This window comes from Haplochromis burtoni, unplaced genomic scaffold, assembly GCF_018398535.1.
Source record: "Haplochromis burtoni strain Fernald_Lab_line unplaced genomic scaffold, NCSU_Asbu1 Contig_124, whole genome shotgun sequence".
In the NCBI taxonomy this organism is placed as follows: Eukaryota; Metazoa; Chordata; class Actinopteri; order Cichliformes; family Cichlidae; genus Haplochromis; species Haplochromis burtoni.
This window is the reverse complement of record NW_024582485.1, coordinates 1570145-1595167: the sequence shown is the minus strand read 5'-3', so window position 1 is coordinate 1595167 and position 25023 is coordinate 1570145. Positions and strand designations below refer to the sequence as shown.

The following is a 25023-nucleotide window of genomic DNA, read 5'->3' as shown; positions in this document are numbered from 1 at the left end:
GGATAAATATAACTAAAGAAAAACAAAGATCACGTTTTTTTGAAAAGAGAGACGTAATGGCAGGTATGAGCTGAAAGAGTGAAATGAAAATATTTGACCAAATGAGAAAAGGAAACAAAAATTGAGAGAGTTTTTGTGGCAGTGTAACTCTATCTGTAGCGCTCCTACATGTACACACACTGGGAGCTGCTGCCAACTTAAACAGCAGCAGCTCTGCTTTAGCACCGTTACCCAATCTGCAGCTGATCTCGCCCGTGCAGCCCAAAAAGAGGGGAAAAGAATAAACAAAAGGGGATCACTTCAAAAGTCGTCAGACTGAGCTCCGTTTCTCAACTTGACAAGTGTTAGGTTGGCTTTCACTCTTTGTCCACAACTCTCTGTGGAAACACAGAAATGTAAGAGTGTGAGAAATGATGGAAATTTGCACATTTAACCGTTTGCCCATGTGAAAAGGTCATCTTTGCTGGAATTCAAAGAAGAAAATCTTGTCCCAAGATTTACTAAGTTAAGCAATCGTTGCACTAAAAAGGTGAAATTGAATGAAGCATGCTGAAAGACCTATAGACACGTCTTTGCTCCAAGGTGAAGCTTTGGTAACTAGTCTAAATGAGCATTTTGTTTCTTGTGCATTCGTCTCTGCTACAAATATAAGATTAGAACTTCATTCATCTCAGAGGAACTTCTGGTGCTTTTTAAACATAAATATAAACACATCAGAATGTACAGTAATGAGGGTGTAGCTCTGGATAGAGGTAGAGTACCAAATCTACAAACTGGAAGGTTGGTGGCTCGATCCCTGGCTGCTCCAGTCTGTATGCTAAATATGCACAAGTTGCTGACCTAAGTTGCTGCAACAATTATTATAGACTCACTAGCAACTTTACAACTGCTCAGTAACACAAATATCTAATCAGCCAATTACATGGCAGTAACGTCATGCATTTATACATACAGACATGGTCAAAAAGACCGAACAACAAACTAAGGATCAAAAATGGGAAGAAAGGTAATTTAAGTGACTTTGAACACGGCAAGATTTTGGTTGGTCTGACTCTTGGGTTTACGGAAAATGGTGTGAAAATATCCAGTGAATTTCCAGTCAGAGGAGAACGGCCAGACTGCTTTAAGCTGATAGCAATAGTAAATAGTAAAGACTGGTTACAACTAGAGATGGCACGATACCACTTTTTTATGTCCGATACCGATACCGATATCATAAATTTGGATATCTGCCGATACCGATATGAATCCGATATAGTGTTTTTTAATCAACAAAACTGTTTTTTAAATATCTTGCTGCATTTTGTATAAGTTCATACTCAAGTTTAAAACAACAACTACACTAAAGCTATTCTGTTATACCTGTATGCAAAAAATATTTCATAGTTCAGCAATACTGATCAATCTAATAAACTTAAACCTACACCATCCTCCCTATTCTGGTATTTTAAAGAGTACTTAGCATAAATATTAAGCAACCTAACTAATAGGGTTCCAACTCCCAGCAACAACAAAAATAAATAAATAAAAAATAGGGAACCACCCCTCACGCTCCACCTCATGATGCTTAATCGACATAATCAACCTTAATTTGATGCAGTGTGAAAAAAAATGCACAGAAATCAATTATTTTTCAAGAAATATTAAATAGATTCAACATCTTTCTTCAACAAAATTGCAGACTGCACAGATGGTACCTTCCCAAAGGAAAAAGTACTATAGCTTACTAGGGTATATTAGACTTAATAGTTACTATATACAGTAATGGACTTCTATACATTTTACATCAGATTAAAACTTTGGGTGTCAGATAATTATTTATTAAAAGCTAGACATTTTAAATGAGAATAAGAAAGAAAAGTATGTCTTTGTGCCCCCTTTTCCCTGTTAATGCCCTATCGGCCCCCCTGGCTAAACTTTGCTAGATCCGCCCCTGCACAGTTACCAGCCGTCAGCTGTAGAAAAAGATCCTGAGTAGAAAGTAATATTAAATAAATTCTAACAACAGCTGATCAAGCTTAAACGTGCTGCTGTTGTTCAGCCGCTGGTTTCCTCTTTCTGGTGCAAAGTGGGCCAAAAACAAACAAGAGAGACGGACTCGCGACAGAAAAGCCGATCAGCTGATCATTAAGCAGTTTCATGATTGAAGTAGCAGCCAAGAGAGAGGCAGTCGCTCTATATCGGTTTAAGCTTAACGCAGGAATGCTTTACAAACATTCAGAGATGGACTTACACACTTGCTTTACTTCTCTCGGGGATAACTTTGTCGGAGATGAAATGCGGGTTGCTAGCGAAGCTCCACAATGCTATCCAGACCACCGACAGGTCCGCATGCCACAGCCGCTCTATCACGTGATGCATACTGCTCCGACGTGCTAACGTTCTGAGGTGAGTTACGGCGTGTTGCAAGTTTTGTGAGGTGCTTTCGTGATATTTAATGGATCGGATTACATTTTTTATTTTTCTCCGATATCCGATCCAGTAATTTAAGTCAGTATCGGACCGATACCGATACGTAATATCGGATCGGTCCATCTCTAGTTACAACCAAGTCATGCAGAACAGCATTTCTAAATGCATCAAATTTTAAGCAGATGGGCTACAGGACCAGCTGAAGACCACATTCAGTACTATGTCTGTCAGGTAAGAACAAAAAACTGAGGCTACAATTTACAAAGGTTCACCAAAATTGCTGTTCCGATTTCTGCTGCATCATTTGGATGGCAGGGTCAGAATTTCACGTAAACAACATGAAAGCATGGATACATCCTGCCTTGATCCACCCCAACTGCTTTGTTACAGGATGCTGGTGGGTATTTCTGGGCATATTTTGAATGGTCTACACAGTCACCAGATCTCAATCCAATAGAGCACCTTTGGGATGCGGTGGAGCAGGAGATTTACATTATGGATGTGCAGCTGACAAATCAGCAGCAACTGTGTGATGCTATCATGTCAGTATGGAGCAAATATCTGAGGAATGAGTAGGGATGGGTACCGGTATCTGGTCCCATTATGGCACCGGTTCTGACATAAACGGTAGTAACCAGACCGAAAAGCAGCGCACATTTCTGTGCTTTTTTTCCCTGAGATGTCATACACTTTAGATTCTAGCCAATCATTTTACCTTTGCAAGGATAGTAGGCAGGCCCAGGTACGTACGTTCTTTTAGAGCAGAGCTACAGATTAAAAATGCCCAAGGCGAAGCGGTAAAAGTCTGGCTGTACTTCACTGTACTTCTCAGCAGCCTGCAACAAGTGCTTTAGGGTGATACTGTGATACTGTGCAAAGGACATAACACCTCGAATGTGATGAAACACCTGGCGATGCATAATGTTTTTTTAAAAGCCGAGAAATGCACCGTATTTCATAGCTTGCTGCAAGACCTCACACCGAGCAGCACATCTACTGCGGGTGTGGTGCCTGTTATCGGACCCGGAGTTAGCGACATCCCCCAAGAACCCAAAGAGGAGAGTCCTGGCCCCTAGCCCTGCCAGTGTAGCAGAAATGATGACGGATGATGATGCAGCAGCAGTCGTTCTTCTCTGGGTGAGTAGCTTAATGTTGTTCGTGTGTAATTTACGCTGAGTAGGCTAACCACGTTATTAAATTAATGCATGTAAGGTGAACTAGCAAACACTGCCGTAGTTACATGCGGCTGTCTTCTTGTTTAATGGCAGATGCTCCCTTCACCCTGGCCAAAAAGGCTAAAATGACCAAAGAAAAAGTGGAAAACAGCTAAACATGAGAGGTTTTTGGACAAAGTTTTTTTTTTTTTTTTCTTCCATTGTTTAAGCACTGCTTCCAGCCAAGAGTGATACCATATATGCCCTATAGCTGCAGAAAAGGCTAGCGTTGTTATCTTATTATAATAAGTTGTAGCCCCAGGGCAGCTGTGGCTACAACTGTAGCTTGCCTTCACCAGTGTATGAATGTAAGAGTGACTGAATAGTGGTATTGTAAAGCGCTTTGAGGGGTCCCAAAAAGCGCTATATAAATGCAATCCATTAAAACAGCTAAACATGAGAGGTTTTTGGACAAAGTTTGTGTTCTCCATTCTTTAAGCACCGTTTAAGCACCGGCACCATTTCAAAAGTACCGGTTTGGCACTGGTATCGGATAAAACCTAAACGATACCCATGTCTAGGAATGAGTCCAACACCGTACTGAAGTTATGCTATGAAGAATTAATGCAGTTCTGATTGCAAAAGGGGTCCATAACAGGTATTAGTCACAGAACTATCATAAAAAATGGATGTGAGTTTTCTGTGTGATAGTTGTCATTTAATTTAGATTGTATCCATCTATTATTAGGCATCACTGTATATAAAAAAGTGGTTATAATTACACCATAGCTATAGACCTCTAAATTAAAATAAAACAACTTATTATGTATGTATGTTATCTGATATGCAGAAATACAGAATGCAGAAAAAGATGCCTGGGGTAATTTAGAAATGGTGCCAAACTGTGGCATGACTGACCCCACTGGATGCCTTTGTAAAATGTGGAAACTATCTAATGTTTGCAACATTATTAGAATGAACATGAGCTGCTAATTGAACCAGAAGTCTGAATCACAGTCAGTTTTGAAGCCTTTGTACCAACAAACCCATCTCACATGGTCTACCATACCACACCAAAGAAAGAAAGGTTGAATGAAGAAGCCATGTCAGTGTATTTCTTTGTAATGACGTTGGATGTCTGACCGATGAAAAGCTGTGACATGCTATTGAAACTGGTATTATTTTTCTGAGGAAATGGGAACTTTCTTTGTTTTTTTAAATGTGCTGTTTTATACTAAAAAGTCATTAAATATTGTGACGCTGAAAAAAAGTTGGTGTTGAAATCCAGGAAATTTCTAACAGTTATGATTTACTTACAGCTTCAGCGCCAAAGGAAGAGTAGTGGAGAACTTCTCCTTGCAGGAAGAAAAATGACTGTTGTTGTGTTTCTGCAAAGAAGAATTCAGCTCAAAGTGACATGTTTTGACCATATTACTGCACAAGGAGAGCAAAGACAAATATACAGTGGTCCCTCGTTTATCATTCTAAAAATAACCCGCGATAGGTGATATCCACGAAGTAGCCAACTTTATTTTTTACAATTATTATAGATGTTTTACGGCTGTCAAACCCCTCACTACACACTTTATACAGTTTTCTCAGACAGGCATGAACATTTGCACACTTTTCTCTCTTGTTTAAACACTTTTAAAGTTTAAACCTTTGTAGAAAAATAAGTCCAGTATTATAGAATGAAACTAAAGATCAAACCCTGTTTTCAGGTCCCGAACATGGCAATGGAGCAGCTGTAAGAGAATACAACATTAATGAATCAATGGTACGGAAGTGAAGGAAGCAAGAAGAATGAGTTGAGTAAAGTTTGACTTATCTGGCTTTTTTGTTTCGCTTAATGCGCCTTATAATCTGAAAAATACAGTAACTCCTACCTTCCTTTAGCATGTCCAGAAGTCCAGCTTGTTGTGCGATAGTGTGATGGCTGCGCTTACAGCCACACGCTGGTAACATCCACCATGTTAGTGTAGAAGCTTATACATAACATTGCGTTCACATTTGTCTTTCTTTAAATATGGGAATTAATTTACAGGACAATGAATAACTGGTTTGGTTCAGAATTAATCAGTATTGTTGTCAACTTTGAGTAGAGTTCTGTTATTTTGACCTCTTTTATTGGCCCAAGATTTTGATTCTTTTTGTATGATTTAACCAATTATGTTTTCCTTCGCTGCTCGGTCCATCACAGATAGTTAGCATCTTCCTCTGCCTTTTGGGTGCTACCGCAGGTGCATAATGTTTCATCTACATTGTTGTGTTTGTTGGGGGGAAAATTTATAAATATGCAGTACAGCACTTCAGAGTCATACTGCTAGTGATCGCAGATTTATGTAAATTCGACAAGCTGAACGCATTCTGTACTGTGCAGGAGACATGGCATGGAGGAGACTGATTGACAGTGGTCTACAGCCAATGAGGACGCAGAACACAATGCGCTGTAAAAAAAAAGCATGCAAAATTGCACACAAAAAAATCCGCGAAACAGCAAGAGCGCGGAAGGTGAACGGCATTATAGGGAGGGGGCACTGTAGACGGAAATCACACCGCATGTATAAACATTAAAAGTTCACCAAACACAATTACAGCACTACCTTTGATAACTTACAGCTGACTACTTTTATTAGTAAACATTCATAAACATGGTTTATTTCATTCACATCGTTGGTGATCTTGCACCTGCTGCAGACTAATGACAAAGTCGTGACTTATTCTGGAGTACAGAAACTTTCTTTTTTAAATGAACTGTGGCTACAAAAAGCAACCTCGGAACGAGAGCTTGGTAAATCTGCACCACTAATACAACAATTACAAAACCTAATGTACATTATAAACATTCAAGGTATTCAAAAACATTGCCATGTAGTACCTTGTGTCCACTGGGAACCCTTTATAACAGCACAAACTTAACCTAACTGTCCTTCTTGACAAGGATGAGCTGATGCTGGTTTCGGCTGATCTGTTTTTACCTCTGCTCAAAGTTTACATTTTAAAATATTTACATACAAAAATAAGATATACACCCTTACTATGTCATTTTTTGATCAGATCAGTCAGCAGTAGCCGTAGGCACTGCTGCAAACAGGGACTCTGTTACACAATACAAACTAAATATAAATTTCCCAGCAGACAGAAGGGCTAAAACTAAACATAAAGACATGATGCTTACAGTTGACTTGTAGAGGAGTGCAGAGCCGCTGGGATTGCTGCTGGCACAGATCATATGGCTGAAGTCTATAAGCTTCAATTCTGACTTAAATATAGCTCAAAGCTATTAAATTTATGTGTTTTAAGTGGATTTGTATGAGTGAGTGTGTCCAAAATTATATATTACAATATAATATCGCATATTTGTTTTATAATTCTCTAAACCAGGAACGCAACTATATGTTTTAACAAGTAGTGATTGTTTCGTCTGGGGAAAAAACTCAGTGAACGGCTTTTTGGTTTATATTCAACTGTCCAGACAGATTCGCATCTCCACCCTTCAAGCTCAGTGTTGCACATACAGTATGCTGTAAATTTGATCAGCCAGTACAGACATTTAAATTCTAAGCTGACCAATAAACTCACCAGTCTGTACATGCCAGTTCCAGTATGATAAACTCACCAAAGAGCCTCTGTAATTATCTTATTTTGCGTCTTTTTATGAGGACTGGCTAACTCTATTTATATTGTATATTCTTTTCAAACTTCCCTCTCCTGGTGCCTAAATAATGCATACTTTTTGACTCGATAATTCAAAAATGTTTGAACATGGTTGCATTTGTGGTGTTTAGAGTAAAGAGAAGATGTTTCTGACTATGAAATGTAAAGGGACCTATGCGCTTAGACAGAAGTGCTGTCGGACATCTTTGGAAACCCCTCCGCACTCACACACACACATCTACTTTACAAAGACAAGACACGACCCAAAGTAAGACAATATGCAGTGTTGCTCTACTGTAAATGAACTAACTCTTTGACATCATTTAGTACAGTGCAGTAAGACATTTCTTGCTCTGGTGCAAACATCTTGCGATAACATTGCTGTACGCAGCTGTTAAAACCAGCCTGCCCTTCACAATGTTCCTGACTATTTAAGGATGAGCAGAAAAGGCTGGAGTATTAAACTGGCCGTGTAGACTCTGGACTGCCACGCCGCTTTTTCAGGAAACACCCTGTTGGTTTCCATCATACAAAAACAGTCTCAGGTTCGACCCCGCAGCAACAATTATGTGTCCATCAGCCACCGCATGTCCTTGAGTATCCCAGCTTTAAAAAAATAAAACCCCAGGTCGGAGGGGGTGGCGACGGAACCAAATGTAGGATGTGGCCTTGATTTACCCGGAAGCAGCAGGATGGCTGAACGTCTCAGGCGGTTTATTCTTAGTGGACAGACGGGGGAGGCTCAGGCAAGGCCTGGTGCCATGCGAGGGGGCGACAAGGCGGGTGCGACGTCACAGCCAGAAGTAAGCGTGGGCCGGGGCGTGGTTGGGGATTAGGGAGGTACTGGGCTGTGGGTTCAATTGCTGCTGAGGCGGAAGGAGAAAGTCAGCAAAATGTCTGAGAGGAGGACAACTTTGCCTTCCTCCTCACTCTCTGTGGGTACAGTAAAACTACTGGATGTGGTGGATCAGCAGTGTGTGTGTGTGTGTTTTTGAGATCAGCTATTACTAGAACATGTAAATATCCCAATAGGAGGAAACTGTTTTGCTGCTAAGACATGTGACCTTGACTGAGTCGATTTACTGTATTTATTGTGTATACTGAATATAAATGTGTATTTGTGTCCGATTGAATTACATGGCTTTGTATATGTTTAAATGTGAACTGTATATAAACACATGTATATTTATATGTACGAGCCCCCAGATGTGCATATTGTATCTGTATATGCTGTTTAGACATGCTTTCTTTCTGTATGTGTGTGCATATTATGTTATCGCACTGTTTCTATTAACCCTCCGCAGCCTCTGGCTCCTTCTTCTTCTCTTTCACTTTAACTGATGATCTCCTGGACACTTTTTTGTCTCCTGCCTCCTTCCCTTCCTTCTCTTTTTCCTTCTCTTTCTTCTCCTTTGATGACTCCTTCTTCTCCTTGGAAGAAGATGATTCCTTCTTGGACTCCTTCTTTGCCTCCTCTTTGGGCTCTTTAGTTGACTCCTTTTTGGATTCCTTCTTCTCCTTGGATGACTCCTTCTTCTCCTTTTTTGTCTCCTTGATTGGCTCTTCTTCTTTTACGTTCGCCTCTGATGGTTCCTTGGACACCTCTTTCTTCTCTTTTTCTAGAGAAGAAAATAAAAAATATGTAAATTTCCTTACATATGATTTAATATCTCTACTTCTTTATTCAAAAACATTACATTCATCACATTCAGTATCAGGTCTCAGCCAAAGTGATGCCGAAGTTGAGAGTGACAAGGGAAGCCTGGGAAGAGCTGTAGAAGCCTGCTGTCACCGTGACCTAAGCGTCAGAGAAGGGTAATAAAAAAGATGGCTAGAGGTTTGGTCTGAAAGATCAGAAGGTCACAAATAGTAAATTTAAGCTTGATTTGACTCTTAGGTCCAAAAAGTCTTAATTAATAGCTAAGCTGAGTCTAAATTGAATTGTCACTTATTTATTCTCACTTCAACTAACTCATGAAGGCCAATCTTGGCATCATAGCAAGTTTAAACCCTTGATTTTGAATTAAGATCAAAAAACAGTCCTAAATCCATCCATGTGGCTGCAGTTAACAAGGGGCCTGCAGCCAGAGGAATTAAACTGCAGGCACAGTTGTTTAAGACTGTTAAATTATTAAATGCAATGAATGAGACGGATTAGAAATAAAACAGAAGACGAGCAAAAGTAGTAATTGTATTATTTTGCAAAACCATGTCGATATAAGTGAAACTATTAGTTGCACTTATATTATTCATTTAACAAAGTTAGTTGCACTTATATTGTTAGAAAAATCCTAAAACCCCTGATGTTTTAGTGGGTATAAGGAACCCCCAAAATAATGACATAATGGTACTAGAGAGCATTAATGTGAAAAAAAATCCACCATCCATCCATCCATCCATCCGCTTCCGCTTATCCTTTTCAGGGTCGCGGGGGGCGCTGGAGCCTATCCCAGCTGTCATAGGGCGAGAGGCAGGGTACACCCTGGACAGGTCGCCAGTCTGTCGCAGGGCCAACACACAGGGACAGACAACCATTCGCACTCACATTCATTCGCACATTCACACCTAGTGACAATTTGGATTTTCCAATTAACCTATCCCCACAAGCTGCATGTCTTTGGACGGTGGGAGGAAGCCGGAGTACCCGGAGGGAACCCACGCAAACACGGGGAGAACATGCAAACTCCACACAGAAAGACCCCGGCCTGGTGTTGGAATTGAACTCATCCAGCATCTATCATTTTAAATACCAGTTCAGTCAAACACTCAGCTATTACAATAATACGGGGTTATGCTGATGTTGCTTTAAGATGATGATGCTAATGCTATAAAACAAAGATGAGATCAGAGTGGCAGCGGATCCGTGCCAGGATAATTGTTTTTCTGCTGTCTGACAACAGGAGCCGAAAAATATGAAAATAAAAATTATAAAGTGAATCTGTGACCACAATGTTGTGGAGAGGACTGACTGGAGCAGCTTTCCCACAGGTGGTGGCCTAGATGCAGTTTTGTTGTTTACAAACTGCAAAGAGAATAAAGAAGAAGAAGGGATTTAGCCATGTAGACACACGCAAAGACAATGGTGCTGTTCAAAATGTTAATGGGCCACAGATTCTCTCAGACAACTTTAGATGGGTTGTATTTTAAGTCCATTAGGAGTAAGAATGAGGATTAACTAACGTTTACCCAATCAGCCTGTGTTTTAACAGAGTGATGCAAATACACTGCAACTCCCACGGGTCTTTAAAATTAAGACAAATTGACTGACAACAGCACCTGCTGCATGACAAAGGACCCCCACTTAACTAGAGTCAAGGGTGGGCCCTTGCAACCACACACACACAGACACTCACACACATGCACACACACACTCTGCAGCGCTGCCTTCGCTGGATTGGCTTTCTGATAAGGTGATAACAGTACGGGCGTCTGCCAACAAAGAGACACGCTTCTTATCTCCATGAGAATGGAGAGGGTTTTTCAGACTGGAGACTACAGCCTGGTATCTCACTGTGTGTGCGTGCGTATGGAAACACACACAAGAGCTACCTCTTAGAATATCTGCCAGTGTTTACGTGTGTGGATGAATCTGTCTTTGCATGTATGTGGTGGAGACTACAGACTGCTCCCTAAAGACTGCGCATGTTCACAGACTCCAGAGAGAAGTTCTAATCAGACAGTCCATCGTCTAGGGCTTAAGAAAGAGAGACTCTGGTAGTATGTGTGTGGGTGTGTGTGTGGCAGATGGGTGTCTGTGTGTGCTGCAAATAGCTGAAAAGTTTTTACTATATCTTTTTATAAAATCACACTTTACATTTAAATTAATCCATTAGATCACGCACCGGGCTTTCGGTGTGTGCTAAAAACAAATTAATGCAATAAAAAAGAACTGACTTTGGCTAAAATACCTTAAATCTCTTAATGACTAGAATCGGTAGTTTGGTGTCTTTTTCATATCTTAAATATGTTGTTTTGTATATTAGTCAAAAGTGGCTAATTTCCTTTAATTGCTAAATCTGCTCACACAGGCAAGAAAATTGAAAACACACATGGATGATAAGACATTAGACGTTATGGTCTGCAGCTTCATTGTTTGAGTCTCTGTTGAACTGTTTAATGGGTGAGACGGTTGATTAAGCCGCTTGTGTTTCTAAGTACACCCACCCAACCAGGTCTAATTAGATCCAAAAAAACCCCACAAAACCCCTTAACTGTGCCGATCCACTTCACGCTCTAACATGCACAAAATCTATCAGCTTCTACAGAACAAGTGAGAACAAATAATTTGGAAGCACAAACAGAGAGAAAGCTGACCGCAAACTGTTCTGCAAAAGAGCAAATTTCCACTTTGGCATGCAAATTCTCCCCCTCCGCCTCTCTCAGTGACCTCAGAAGTTTTATAGTTCAACATGAAAGAAATGTTGGGTGAGGGTGTGTCTCTATCTAAGAACTGCAGCTATAAAGAAATAAAGACCAGAGAGAAAGCACATGCATGTGAAAATAGCAGAAAACATGTACACATCTGTGTTTTTGCAGGTGTGCTACGCCAAAGACACTATGCGCTAATCAATGATTTTCATGTGCATCAACAGCATTGGGGTCTCTGATGGGAGTAATCCTGTAATGACCACCTAATCCCAACTGGATGGTAACTATCTGGCTAGCATTGCAAACACACTTTCTTCCACATCATTCATCAGCAGCTGAGCCAACAGATTCCAGTCTGTGCTTGTGTTGCGCATGTGCATCTGTATCTCTTATGTGCACATTTTTGGGTCTGAGAGATCATTTCATGTGAATAGAGACTCTCTGCAGACGGCAAGACTGAAGTTGACCTTTAAATGATTTTTTAGCATTTTAATTTTAATGTTTTTAATGAACAAGAAGTTATTCACGAAAAGTTAGATGCATATGACAAATTTCCGATCATTTAGGCAAAGCGTATCAGTACTTGTATATGAAAGCCAGGAGCTTGTAGAACCACCTTTTGCAGTAGTAATTGGAAAAAAATCATTTGTGTACGTCTTTATCAATCTCTTACATCATGGTGGGATTTTGGACCTTTTTTATAACGCTGCTTCATTTGATTGAGGTCTGCAGATATTCATTTATGCAAATCTCCCTAAGTGTCCTGCCACAGCATTTAAATCATGCTGAGGCCTGAAGTTTGACTAAAAACGTCAAAGAATCAAGCAACTTGTTGATTTTTTTTCCAGCCATTCTGTTGTAGATTTGGTGGGATCACTGTCCTATGGCATGACCATGGCCATCACATTAAAAAAATTTAAGGTAAGTTGATTTATGTGGGCTGACTTTAACCTTTTATTGGTTTGTAGATGTTACCCTCGCAGCATGGTTCTCCTCTAATCAAATTAATATGAGGACGGAATGGCTTATGTATCATCTAATGGATATATTCTACAAAAGGTCACAATGAAAAATTAATTTAATTAAAATCCTTTTAAGATTTGAGAATAAAGATCATCACCAACATAAGAAAAACCACTTGAAAAAAATGTTTTACAAAAAATGTTTGGTTTTTCTCTAGATGAATAAAGGCTACAAAAGACAAAATGTCAGTACAAATGGTTTGACCATTAACAGGAAATTGAGTTCAGCCTGAAACTAAGCCTAGTAGCACCCAAGTCTTAAACCTGGGTCAAACATCTCTGTTTGATGTCAGAGTTCACAATTTAACCCAATATTGTCCGTTCAGATTAACACTGATGGTAAATCTGTGGCTACAGATGAAGTCAGAACGCACGCAAACAATCATCATGTGAGGCATGGGTCAAACCCCGATATGTTTGGTGTCAAAGGTCCACAGTCCTTACCTCTTAGGTTTGTTTTCACAGCGCAAATAGGTCATACATGTGAATTACAAAAAGGTTGGGCCACCCAGCAATTTAATGTTTTTCTTTTGTGATTAAAAAGATTAACTTGGGTTCTAGCTTAGCAGAAAGCTGGAAATATCTAGCCAGACAGATTTTATTTTTTGTTCTAGGTATTGAGATGTCTATCATTTTTCACTGTTGTGAAAATTTACCTCGTAGTACGTGAGTGAAGGCATATCTTGGCTACTTCAGGACTAAAACCAAAACTTACTGCATGGATAGAGATAAGCAGGAAGAAAGAAAATGTTCCTTTGTAAACAAATTCGGCTTCTAGCAATCATGTAAAATGGGAAACCTGTTATCTGTGAAAGAATTAGGACACTTCAACTTCTTTTGACAAAAACAAATTCAAAATTCAGTTTGTGTTTATCTTTCTTTCTTTCTTTCTTTCTTTCTTTCTTTCTTTCTTTCTTTTTTTAAATTGCAGGTCAGATACAGTAAGTCTAAGTTGGGAAGATGAAAGATAAAACTTTCCAAATGACCCAAAACAAATCTTCTGCAGTTCTGTGGTGCACTTTGTTGTTACTTCTGAAACACCTCGTGTCCATACTTGTATAAAAGCTAACAGCTAATAATGACCAACATACCACTTTTTTTTGCTTCTGTTATAGTTTTGTGGTGCTGAATGGACAGTTCCCTAAAAATGATTTTGCATGCATCTTACAGTTTACTCCTGTTATCATGTATGCTTCACTGTCACAACACTTTTTTCATTAAAGTTCGACTATAATAGATTTAGTGCTGTTAATTTTTTACTTTGTTCATCTGCCATTTTGAATCACTTCATTTTTTAAAGCGTGGTTTCAGTTTTCTGATGCCAGTGTTTTTGGGTCTCATTTCCGTATTCACAAAAAAGCAGGTCTTACAAAAATGTTAATGAACAGGAAGTCATAGTCAGTATGAGTTGTGACAGCAACGACAGAGGATACTTTCATGTAGTCTGAAGCATAAAACTTCTTTGTAACACTTTAAAAATAGAGCAAGCAAATCTGTGGAAACCTTCCAGGCATTTGTATGTCAAAACCATTTTCCAGCTCTCATGAAAACCACCGTCCTGTCTTAGGTTTTCATTTGTACTCTCAAAGCAGGAAATAAAAGTGTGTGTAAAGCCAGATCCTCGCGGGAGCAGTAGCAAGGAGTTGATAAACATTGATGTTGTAAGACAAGAAGTCAGCTCCCCTCCTCTATGGAAACCTAAAGGGGTCAGGTCACATCTTGTCAGTCTGCTACTTCAACAAACTAACAAAGTGGAAGTGTGCAGACTAAACAATGAAGAAACGTGTACTCTACATCACTCATAGCCACGAGGATCGAAGTGACGTTAAGCCCTTTTTGCATGGGACACGAGCTACCTGGAAAGCCTGGTGGTTTTTGTCAGAACTTAAACAGTCACAGCCTTTTTTTTTAACCCCATGTGAATCTGCTACAGCTGTGTCTGGATGGGACCTGTTTGGCAGGAAACCAGGGGTAATATATTTCTTGTATTGCACATCATTGGTTAGACCGAATGGTCATTAGGGGAAAAAATCTATTTTAATAGTATTCTACCAAATTACTTAGGAGGTGTTTCATTTTAGAGAACACACTTTTCTGCAAGAAAAAAAAGAAATAATGCAGAAACTAGGTTCCTTAATGACATGATTGCCTTTGTGTGGTTTTTTTAGTAGGTCCTATGTAACTAAGTTATGGAGTGGCGCGTCCCCTCCAACCCTAGTTTGGGTTTCCATATTTCCAAATTCATTTTAGAACATCTTAATTTGAACAAAGACTGTTTATTGGTCCATTGTGGTAACTTAACCTCGGCTGCATGATTATTCTTGTGTCATGAAATCATTTTTTTGTACACATATTACTCAGATTTGGGTTTGTGGTTGCCAGTTCAAATCCCATGATAAACTGTGGATGGGAAAACTGAATGAGCAATACTCTGTGAACACCCAGCTGCAGGGCAGCTTTCAGTGCTCTACACAGCTGGTATAGAACAGGAAGGTGAACTTTTTTGGAATATAAAGTCATTTTCTTTAGTGTCTTTTCTTAGCCTCTTCATTCTTTAAAACCAAAGTAAGAGATCGTTAGTGGATTTATTAAAGACAAAAAAAGGACGAAAAAGTTAAATGTATGGCTAGCACAGAAAGATCAGTAATGGGTTTAAATCATCTGCATAGGTGTTTAATAGTGTGGAAAACTACACTGTACACATGATGTCACTAGTGTTAGTATGTTCTGTCCTTCATAAGCAACAGCAAATTTGACAAAAGGGTCATCACTGCACACACTGTAAGCAGTTTTGAGCTTGAAAAAAAGCTTGAGCTTGTACACAGAAGTTGTAGGTCCCTTTTTGTGGGAACCGGGTTGTAGGATTGTGCTTGCTAAAACTAAAGTGCCTTGACTACCCTGCCTAACGAGGTTCTGAATGACACTGCTTTCTGTACATTAATGTGCTTCACCACCGGAGTTTAGAATGCAACACTTGTTTGTTCCTCACGGAACAAAAACAAAAACCACAGCAACAAAAGTCAGTGTGTTGATTAGATAAGGGGAGTGACGCTATCTGCACCATGTTCAAAGCCCACATGTTCTGCCTGGCTTCACATGTTAGCGACGGATCACGACTCTGCATTCATCTGCAGGCAGCCGTAGTCAAAATAGAGGAGGCCGCACAGATCGCCCGCATCCCGACCCCGTCAGCATGTAGGACAGTGCAGCAGAAACCTGCTGATTTACAGAATCCACTCTGCAGAGTGTGTACGAAAGAGAGGGCCAAGTGCTGACTGATTGGATCTGTGGTGGAGTGTGTGTCTACAAGTGTGCATTTGTAAGTGTGTATGCCTACTCATATGTGCCCGTGTGTGTGCGCGTTTGCACCTTCCAGACAAGGCGGTAGAATAGGACACAACAGGATTATGTGAAGTTGAAAAACAAAGCTGTGTGGTCGGTATTGTGGGGAAACGATAGTGTGAGACACGAGAAATGCGACACATATAAGACAGAAAAAGACAGAAAAATCATTTAAAAATATTATTCACAAGCCAGAACATACAAAAACACTAAACACTCTAAACAGATTTACTGACTTACACATGGTGCACTAATTTATTTCCTCTTTAGAGGGTTAAAACGTTGCTTTTCCTTATTTTCTTTTGTATGTTTCCGTCTGTGCATGTATCTCCTCTGAGGCAAATGGTCAGGATTCAGATTGCTCTAGACCCTCAATTTCAAGGTAACTTTCTCTACCTTTGCATGTTTAGGGTGTCATAAAGTGTGAATATCACTAATATACTGCTCTGCTTGTGAGCACATAAGCCCCTCCTACCAGCTGTCCAAACCTTTTGTTTAATGAGGGTCAGCCAATAAGACGAAAGTTTACTTAAAGTGAGGGGGAAAAAGCTAAAATGGTATATTACTGACATTGGTTAAAATGAGGGGATTCACCAACATCCAGTATGAGAAAAGCAGCATCATGTAAACTACTTTGGTCAGAATCAGCTTCATTTTATGATTTCAACATAATTTTTCTACTGAAGAGACAAAAAGCAGACTAAGAGCAATGAAAAGTCAGCGAGAGAGAGAGGAGTTTGACAGCAGCTGGACAGGCAGTGTTTAATACTATTCTTGGTGTGGAATGTGCTGTTGAAGCACAACAGGCCTTTCCATTGGTGGGTGTATGTGTGTATTTGCAGACCACTGACAGCTCAGCTAAGACTGAGCCATACACTACACCTCCCATGGAGCACTACACACACAAACACAAAATGTCTTTGCAAGAAAAAAAGAACACATATTTATGAGAAACTGGTCATTTATACACGGGCACAGACCGGCTATTACTGTAGACCGTTATTCACGTGATGCTGGAGGATATCTTCACCAAATGATATTGCTATAAATATTCCTCAAGCAGACAAAGGAGTAGTGAACCTGTGTTTAAAATCTTAATCCCTATAAATCATTTATTGAGTATAAATAGTTTTAATTTAAATAAAGAAGTAAAAATAAAAGGCCAACCTCTTTGGGACTAGAAAAAATTGGTGGTTGTCCAGTGATTGCATTGCACTCTCAACCTCTTGGCAACCACTTTCTATCACAACGCAGTTTCACAGGTCACCAGGTGGGAGGCAATTTGTTTCCACTTGCAGTCTGACTTAGATTGACTACAACCAGTTGCAGACAGATTGGTGAAGGTTTGCAAATAATCACTGCCTAATTTATAAACACAGACAGACTGTCAACACATTACAGTTGATCTGAGTTAGTCTGCACCAATGAAGCCAACTCACATGCACTGCTTCTCTTTGTAGTAGTTGACTTGACTCAACTGGTTGTATTCTGGTTATTTTCCATATAAGAAAAGTTGCAGAGTGCCTATGTCATCTTACAGTTAAATTGTTGATGAGGATTCTTAACCAGGCAACAGCTGGGATTTAAAATACTATTGTTACTTTAAATTTGGGCATTTGCTATAGCAATGGACACATATGTTGTCAGATAGGTCACACAAACTAGTTTCAAGATTTGACTCGCAAAAATGTGTTATTCTGAACAGCATAAACCACCTAAGCTACTTTTCTACTTTATTTATTTGCACATCAGTTAGGGACTTAGACCCTCACAGATTTATTAATATGGAATTAGTACATTTATTACTGAGCAAAAAACAGAGCAGAGGGGAGATGGGAGTTAAAGAAAACTGGAAAAGAAAGGGAAATGCTGAGGTTTGTGTAATAACAGTATGAATTAAGGAAGAGACACAGACAGAGAGGAAGATGGTAATTCATGTTTTTAAAATGAGACAATAAAAGAGAAAAAAGAAATGAGAGACAAAGATTTATAGAGCGAGAGAGAGAGAGAGAGAGAGAGAGAGAGAGAGCAAGACTGACTGAGGCTGCTGCTTCCATTGCTTGCTCTCTCTCTCTGGGTGTGGTATAGTGGGTGGGTTCATTCCCGTGGTCGGCTAAGATATTTTCTCTCTGCTCAGCTACGCCCTGCCACTAACCAGCATGCAGGCACACACACATCCACACACAAACACACACATAATGTACAGAAAAATATACAGTGGCCAGGCCGAAGAACCAGTCTTTTGGCCTGATACAAAAGGACATGAAGTTTTCCAAGTCTGGTGGTGACACAAAATCTCTTCCTCTCTGTCCCTCGCATACACGGACTGATTCGCACAAACACACAGATGCACACATACACGCCTCCGTCAACTTCCTCGGCACTCTCTGCACTCTGCCTTAAATACAGCCAACCACATCAGAAAGGGCATTTACAAAACTGGCTAACTTACACACACACACACACGCACGCATACACACATAAGCTCAGTTTGCAACACATCTCGTATGAACATATGTCACGACCCACACACATAAGCATGATGACAATTTGCATATGTGAACACAAACACTCCAAAAACATAGGATGCAAAATCTAGTGTTTGTATGTGTTGGCTTTGATGTTTTGTTCTGCCCATTGTTCTGCTCTGAGACACAACAGTTCATCCCTGAAGAGTGTTTGAACACCCACACACACAAATACCCACATGCACAGTATATATAAGGTGGATACCATCTACACACACAGTCAGCTCACAAAAATAGCGCAACAAGAACTTGTCTAGTTCGTTTTTGCATGTGGAACAAAGAGAAAAAACCTAAATCATTTTACACTTTATTTTCATATTCATACTTCTGTCAAACTTTATCAACTAAATCAACAACTTTATCAACAATTTATCACTTGCACAAAGATTTTCAAGGTAACTGGAGATCACGCCAAAGTCCTGTGGATCTCTTTGCAATGATGTGTATAATGAATGGATTGCATTGAGATCAGGACTTCTTTCTGTCAGATGTCCCTCTTAAAGTATTGCATAGACATGTGTACCTAAAATTACACACAGTTCTAGACTGATATCAACCAGAAGTGTCAACTCCTTACACACTGTTTCCATCTGCAGTCTAACATTGACTCTACCTAAATTGATTTCCAGTGGGTGTGATTTTCCAGTCACTAGAGACCAACATATCCACCCAAATTTCATCATTTCAAATAAACTCGCTTCAGCGGGCCTTGAGATTGGAGTGGCGCAAGCTAAAAATGATTCAGGATGTTCCTGCATTTGTTTGTCATTCCTTGGTGTTGCCAAAAACAAGTGAGAACAGGCCATGTTGCACCACATTGCTTGACAACAGCTTGTCAACAGCATTAGTCCTGCCCAGTGTGATGAATGGCAAATCCTTGGTCTACCATGGCTGCTAGTAGACACTGGAAAGTAGAATAAAGTATCCTTTCAAGTGCTTTATGACAGAATGCTAAAAACATAACAACAAATAGCAACCCAAAAGTAAACCAAAAACCTAAAATATCTTATAAGTGAAAAAAATTATGTTCAGCGACCTGGTTCCTGACAGAAGATCTAGCAAAAGTGGGAAGAGAACCCAGGGTTTCCATTACCTTAGACACAAGTCTGTCAGTGGCACAAACAAGGACTTCTGTTATTTAAATATTAAGTGAGAGAAAATTGTCTGCTACCAACGTTTAATAGGGTCTAAGAACCTATAAAATATCTTTAACTTGGGTCCTAAAGAGACACACAGCTGAATTAACGTCCTTAAAATGCTCGATAAGTGCTAAAAAGGGAGCAGCTATAAACCGTAAGGGCCCAAAACAGAATCTAGTGGCATGCCATAGGCAAGAGAAGTGAGAAACCCATAGAAAAAGATTGTGGTGTCAGATGTGATGTCTTTGAGCAAAGATGCAGCTAAAATGTTGACAACAGGCGGATTCTTTCACTGAATTTAATGATTTGACCAGATTAGGCACAGAAACGGGTAAGAAACTTTCAAAATCCTTTCTATAAGCACAGTCCTTTACATTGATACATTCATGCCACTTACGCAGACAAAAATATGCCCAGTGTGCATTTATTAAAAATATAATATGTGCATTTGAAAACAGCCAGTCTGGTCAAGCCCTGTACACTGACACACACATGTTCACACTGTGAATGTAACAGGGCGATGAAACGTGAGCTTTCTTACTATCTGTTCAACCCAGAAACACATAAATAATATGTAGTTACCGAAGAAACGATTAAATTCGTAACCAGAATCTCACAGGTTTTAGATATTAAATAATTATTTTGTCACTCAGTCTTTCTATTAAGGTTCCAAAGAAAAAGCTGGTATGCAGTGGATAAAGTGATAATCAGGAGTCTTCCTGAATGTATAATTTTAGCAGTGCCCACAGAGGAACAGTGCTCTTGTTACGCTGAGATAATATTAAAATTGGTGTATAATGGAACATTTTAAAAAATAATAATTTTCTTCAATCCAGTGGAGAGTAACGATGACAGGTGACTTCTGTCTTGTACAATCTGTTGTTCTTCATGTCCATGTTTCCAAAAATTGTGCTGCACAGTATCTTTACAGTCCCTCCATTAAGAGATTAAACTGTTTCACAAGGTAATTTTTTTCCCAACTATTTGGCATCAACAGTACGGCTAAAAGCCAGTTTGATCTGAAACAATAACACTGTATCATAGTGGGCTTTTTTCCCATTTGCTGTAAAGCGGTCTGTTGGATTGGATCTATTCTCAACAAGTTTATCCAAGTGGCAGAGATGTTTAATATTACAGATACTAACACTAAAACTTGAATTACAGCTTTGCAGCTGCATGCCTGAACCAGCCAGTCAAGTGGTAGCTTATATCATTTTTTGGTAATGGGAGAAGTCTCCTGAGGCAAATTTTGATTTATGATAGAAATATATCTGAATCAAAACTTGAACTAGCTAGATGATTTGTATGCGTTCACGTGGTTTGTGAAGCAATGACGGTATGCTTCAAATAAAAATGTGTGCAACAAACTCTAAAACACGAATGCTTTGCACAAATCATAAAAGGTGCAGCACAGAAGATCTATGGAATCACAATTTCCCCTTCTGTTTCTGAGTTATGATGAAAACAATTTCTTTTCAGAACATTATGATTATCACATTGAAACTATCCTATTACATTTCTGGGTTATTTTATTTCTCAAGTGCCTGAATCCTTAATTTATGGACAAAAAGGCTTTTTCTTAAGTCACAGTCTTTGACTACTGAATTCTAGAAATGTTATCCTTGCGTTCAAGTTGATGTTTGTGCCAGACATTATAAAATTCCCTCAAGGCATTTCAGAGATATCTCATTCACAGGAATGGGACTGATGGACTGCAGCAATTGGAGTTATCTGTGTTTTCTGCTCCCACCTTTGCAGTACTGCCACAACAAGTGATGATAAAGGGAAAGGCACCAAGGATAGGAGCCAAGTTCCCCCTGACGATATATTATCAAAATCCATCATGGCTGCTGCCATTTGTACATCACATCTGACGGGATCATTGTTATTTATTTCAGTATCTCATTCAGTAGTTCTTTGTTTAGTTTTGTTTTTGACAGTCTGCGACATGGGCATGAACCCATTAAGAACCCTTGTATTTCTAATATTTCACCTCACAGATGTTAAATTTACAGCTTATCCTGCCAGTGCCCCCACACTAAGTCTCTCCTGGGTGACAGCATCAGTGAAACTCCCACCATGTGAAATATAAATGGAAAGAGCAGAACCCGCATGGCTGTGACCTTGGCTTCTCTTGAAACAAATTATAAAAATATTTACAGATATTTTGAGACCTTTTCATATTTCACGGCGCTCGGTGTTTTCCTTGTCACTCATGCAAAGCGGAGGGAGGAAGGGGCAACACCCAGGCTGGCTAGCCACAGACAGAGCACCCTGCTGGGGGAAACCCTGCACACAGACACCCTCTTCCTCAACCTCCCAACCAAGCTGAAAGACCCCTGAGGACCTGAGGGACACCACAGTGTATATACAGGTAGACTTTACAACATGTACACAAAACCGCTTGAGTGCCTACAAATTAAATGCTGAAAGAGTCTTTCATACTCACATATTTACGCACAATAAAACGCAGCAATGGAAATGTATTACACATACACCACGCACACAATTAACGTGGGAAAACTGTGACTTCATAACTAGTCTGTCATAAAAAAATACTACCATGAAAACAAACAACCGCAGTAAAAAGATAAATGTATTCTTCAGCCTGGAAACAAAATTCAAAACACAGTACAAAATAACATCCATGTAGGAAATGTTCTGATGCATTCAAGGATATCACATGATCCTCATCAGTGAGGGAGAGTTAGCTTAGGGAGAGTGTGCTCCTTCCTTCTTTCTCTTATCCTAAAATCTCATATCCTCCTTAGCCCACCACCTTTTACCCTCCGGTTTCTCCCTCATCTTTTACTTTTCTTTGCTTGTGTTTCTTTCTCTTTTTTAATCCTCAATTCCAGCCTCCTTCCTTTTCTCGTGGCTACTCCATTTTTTCCATTTTGCATTTTTGTTCACCTGTTTTATTTTTTGTTTCTTTGTCTCTCTCCATTCCTCCTACCTCCTTCTTCGCCTTCCATATATGCACCTGTTTGGTTTCCTTTTAGACGCTGCAGCAGCTCTGGCTCGGTGAGCATGTGTTTATTAAATGTACTGTGGTAAACCACCATTTGTCCTCCTACTCATCCACTTAACTTCCCCTGCTGAAGATACATTTTACCTTGCCACATCTCCAGCAGGAAAGAAGGAAAGGGAGAAAATGCAAAGTATTATGACTCCCACTGATTAAAAACAAAAGAGGCTTTATTCTTGAAAACAAGAGCTCAGACAGCTCTCTTTTCTCACCAAAAGCCACAAGCATTCAAAAATGCCCGCATAACACTTTCATTCTTCAGTCAAAGACTTTAGTTTTAAACCACTATGGCTTCCAAACTATGACCTAAGGTAATTTATAAATAAATAAACATCAGTACTAAAAAGACCAGTAATAATTTTGATAACTGATTGCTTTTCTATCAAGTATTGCTAAAAATGGTCTAATTGAAATCTAATAAATTTCAAATTCCAGTATACAAAACAACAGGTTCTTATGGAACTGTGGGACCATAGGAATCTCTTTAAAGAAGACACTCTTTTAAAGGTGAGGTAATTCCCTGTATTGCACATTTAGCTGGTTGTATAGTGAATAAACTGACAATCTTATGAAGTGTTACCTGATTTTTAATTACCAACTGCACTTATTAAAAAAAAGAAAAAACTGCATTTGAAGTAAAGTTAGATGAACTTGCTCTGCCTCAAAATATGACACATGTTAAAGAAGCTTGTTTTCATTCTATTGCATGGTAATTTAATATTTTTCTACGGTTTTCAGTTCCTTAAGGCCAAATAAAACATCATAAATGACAGTGCAAACTGTTCAGGGATCCTTCACACACTGTGTTTGTGTGAATTTCTGTGTGGTATAAAGTTTGCCAAAATTATGTCTGACTGATTTACCCAGCATTAGTAAACCGCACGTAGTCCACACACATATACACTCACCGACGCGTGCGCGCAAACACACCAAATTTACTGCAAATACACTTTATTCCAGGGAATTAACTGGTGGAAAAGTTCTTACAAGAAACACATGGGGCTCTTTCATAAACACACAAACACACCAGATTAATTCCACAAACATACTTTAAGTAATGCTCAATATAATTTCAGAGGTAGTCACTTATTTTAATGACATTTTACCTTAGAAACACACACACACACACACACACACACACACACACACACACACACTACATTAGCTTAGTAAAAAGGTGAGAATCAATTAAGCTGATATAAACACTGTGATGTTCTCATTGCCATGGAGGTGTCGTGGAGGCCACATACACATTTTCACACATACATGAACACACAGGTAGCAAACATCCTCCACTGTGTAATCACACAGTAACTTTGCTCACTCTTTACTTTCACGCTTCAGTTTGAGCTCCCTCCTCCTCCCCTTCTGCTTCGTCTCATTGCTCTCTCCCTCTCTCTCTCTCTCCTGCTATCTCCTCCACACCAGCAAACTCTCAGTTGTATGTAAATTGTTGCTGCAGCCCTGTAATCACAGTTCAAAACAGCCGACAACACGGCCACTGCTGTGAACGTGAGCCAAACTGTAAACAGAAGCAGGAACATCACAGCTGATTGTAAATGCAATAATTTAGATAAAAGTGGCTATTTATAATTAATTATCACAGACTTTTAGTCAACTTCAGCATCATTAGAGTGCTGAAGGTCAAACATCACAGACCTTATATTTTTGTCAATTAGCATGAGTCTGAGACGTAGAAGAACCATTTTAACCTACTCATGCAGACGGAGACATCAGGTATGTGTCTGTCACTTTGCAGAAAAGGTGCAAAAAAATGATGATATAAATATATATTTAATTAATGAATATACAGTGTCTGCTTCTTCTTAGCATGTATAAAAAGCTGCCTAGTATATATGTTTGTTTTATTCTTGAAATTGATGTATGATGGTAATTATTAAAGTGCATATATAATATACACATCATTTGACTACACTGTCACTGTGCTGCAACAACTCAAATGAAGCAAATATTTTACATTAGTAACTTATTTGTTGGTTTACAGCCACTCTCATCTAAGACCAGCGTTTGAGAAGCAGAAATGAGTGGAAAAGAGTGAAAAAAAATACCAAGAAGGTCAAACAGTGAGTTTACAATCTCCACATCTTTGGCAAACTCATCAAATTTCCTGTTACCACAGGTGTGACTGTGGGTGGTTCAAGTGTTTAAGTGATCCAGCAAAATATACTGGTCACCAGAGTTTGTGCAAACTTACACACACAGGCAGGGTTACGCTGGATGTATAACTACAGAATGTGCTCACTTTTAGTTTGCATACACATTCAAAGTAAGTCAGCCACACCCACATACCCCACACACACACACACACACACACACACACACACACACACACACACACACACACACACACAC

The 25023-nt window shown here is 39.4% G+C and overlaps 1 protein-coding gene across 3 annotated transcripts in view; it reads right to left on the bottom strand.

Annotated features, from left to right (window-relative positions):
• Window positions 1–6170: 6170 nt before the first annotated feature.
• bbs9 (Bardet-Biedl syndrome 9) overlaps window positions 6171–25023 on the bottom strand; it is a 174094-nt gene continuing 155241 nt past the window's right edge. For all 3 annotated transcript variants that reach the window (XM_005929500.3, XM_005929499.3, XM_042223965.1), the window contains one exon: window positions 6171–8842. In XM_005929500.3, the coding sequence (XP_005929562.1) occupies window positions 8514–8842 (329 nt within the window). In that variant the 3' untranslated portion in view covers window positions 6171–8513. The remainder of the gene's footprint in view (window positions 8843–25023) is intronic.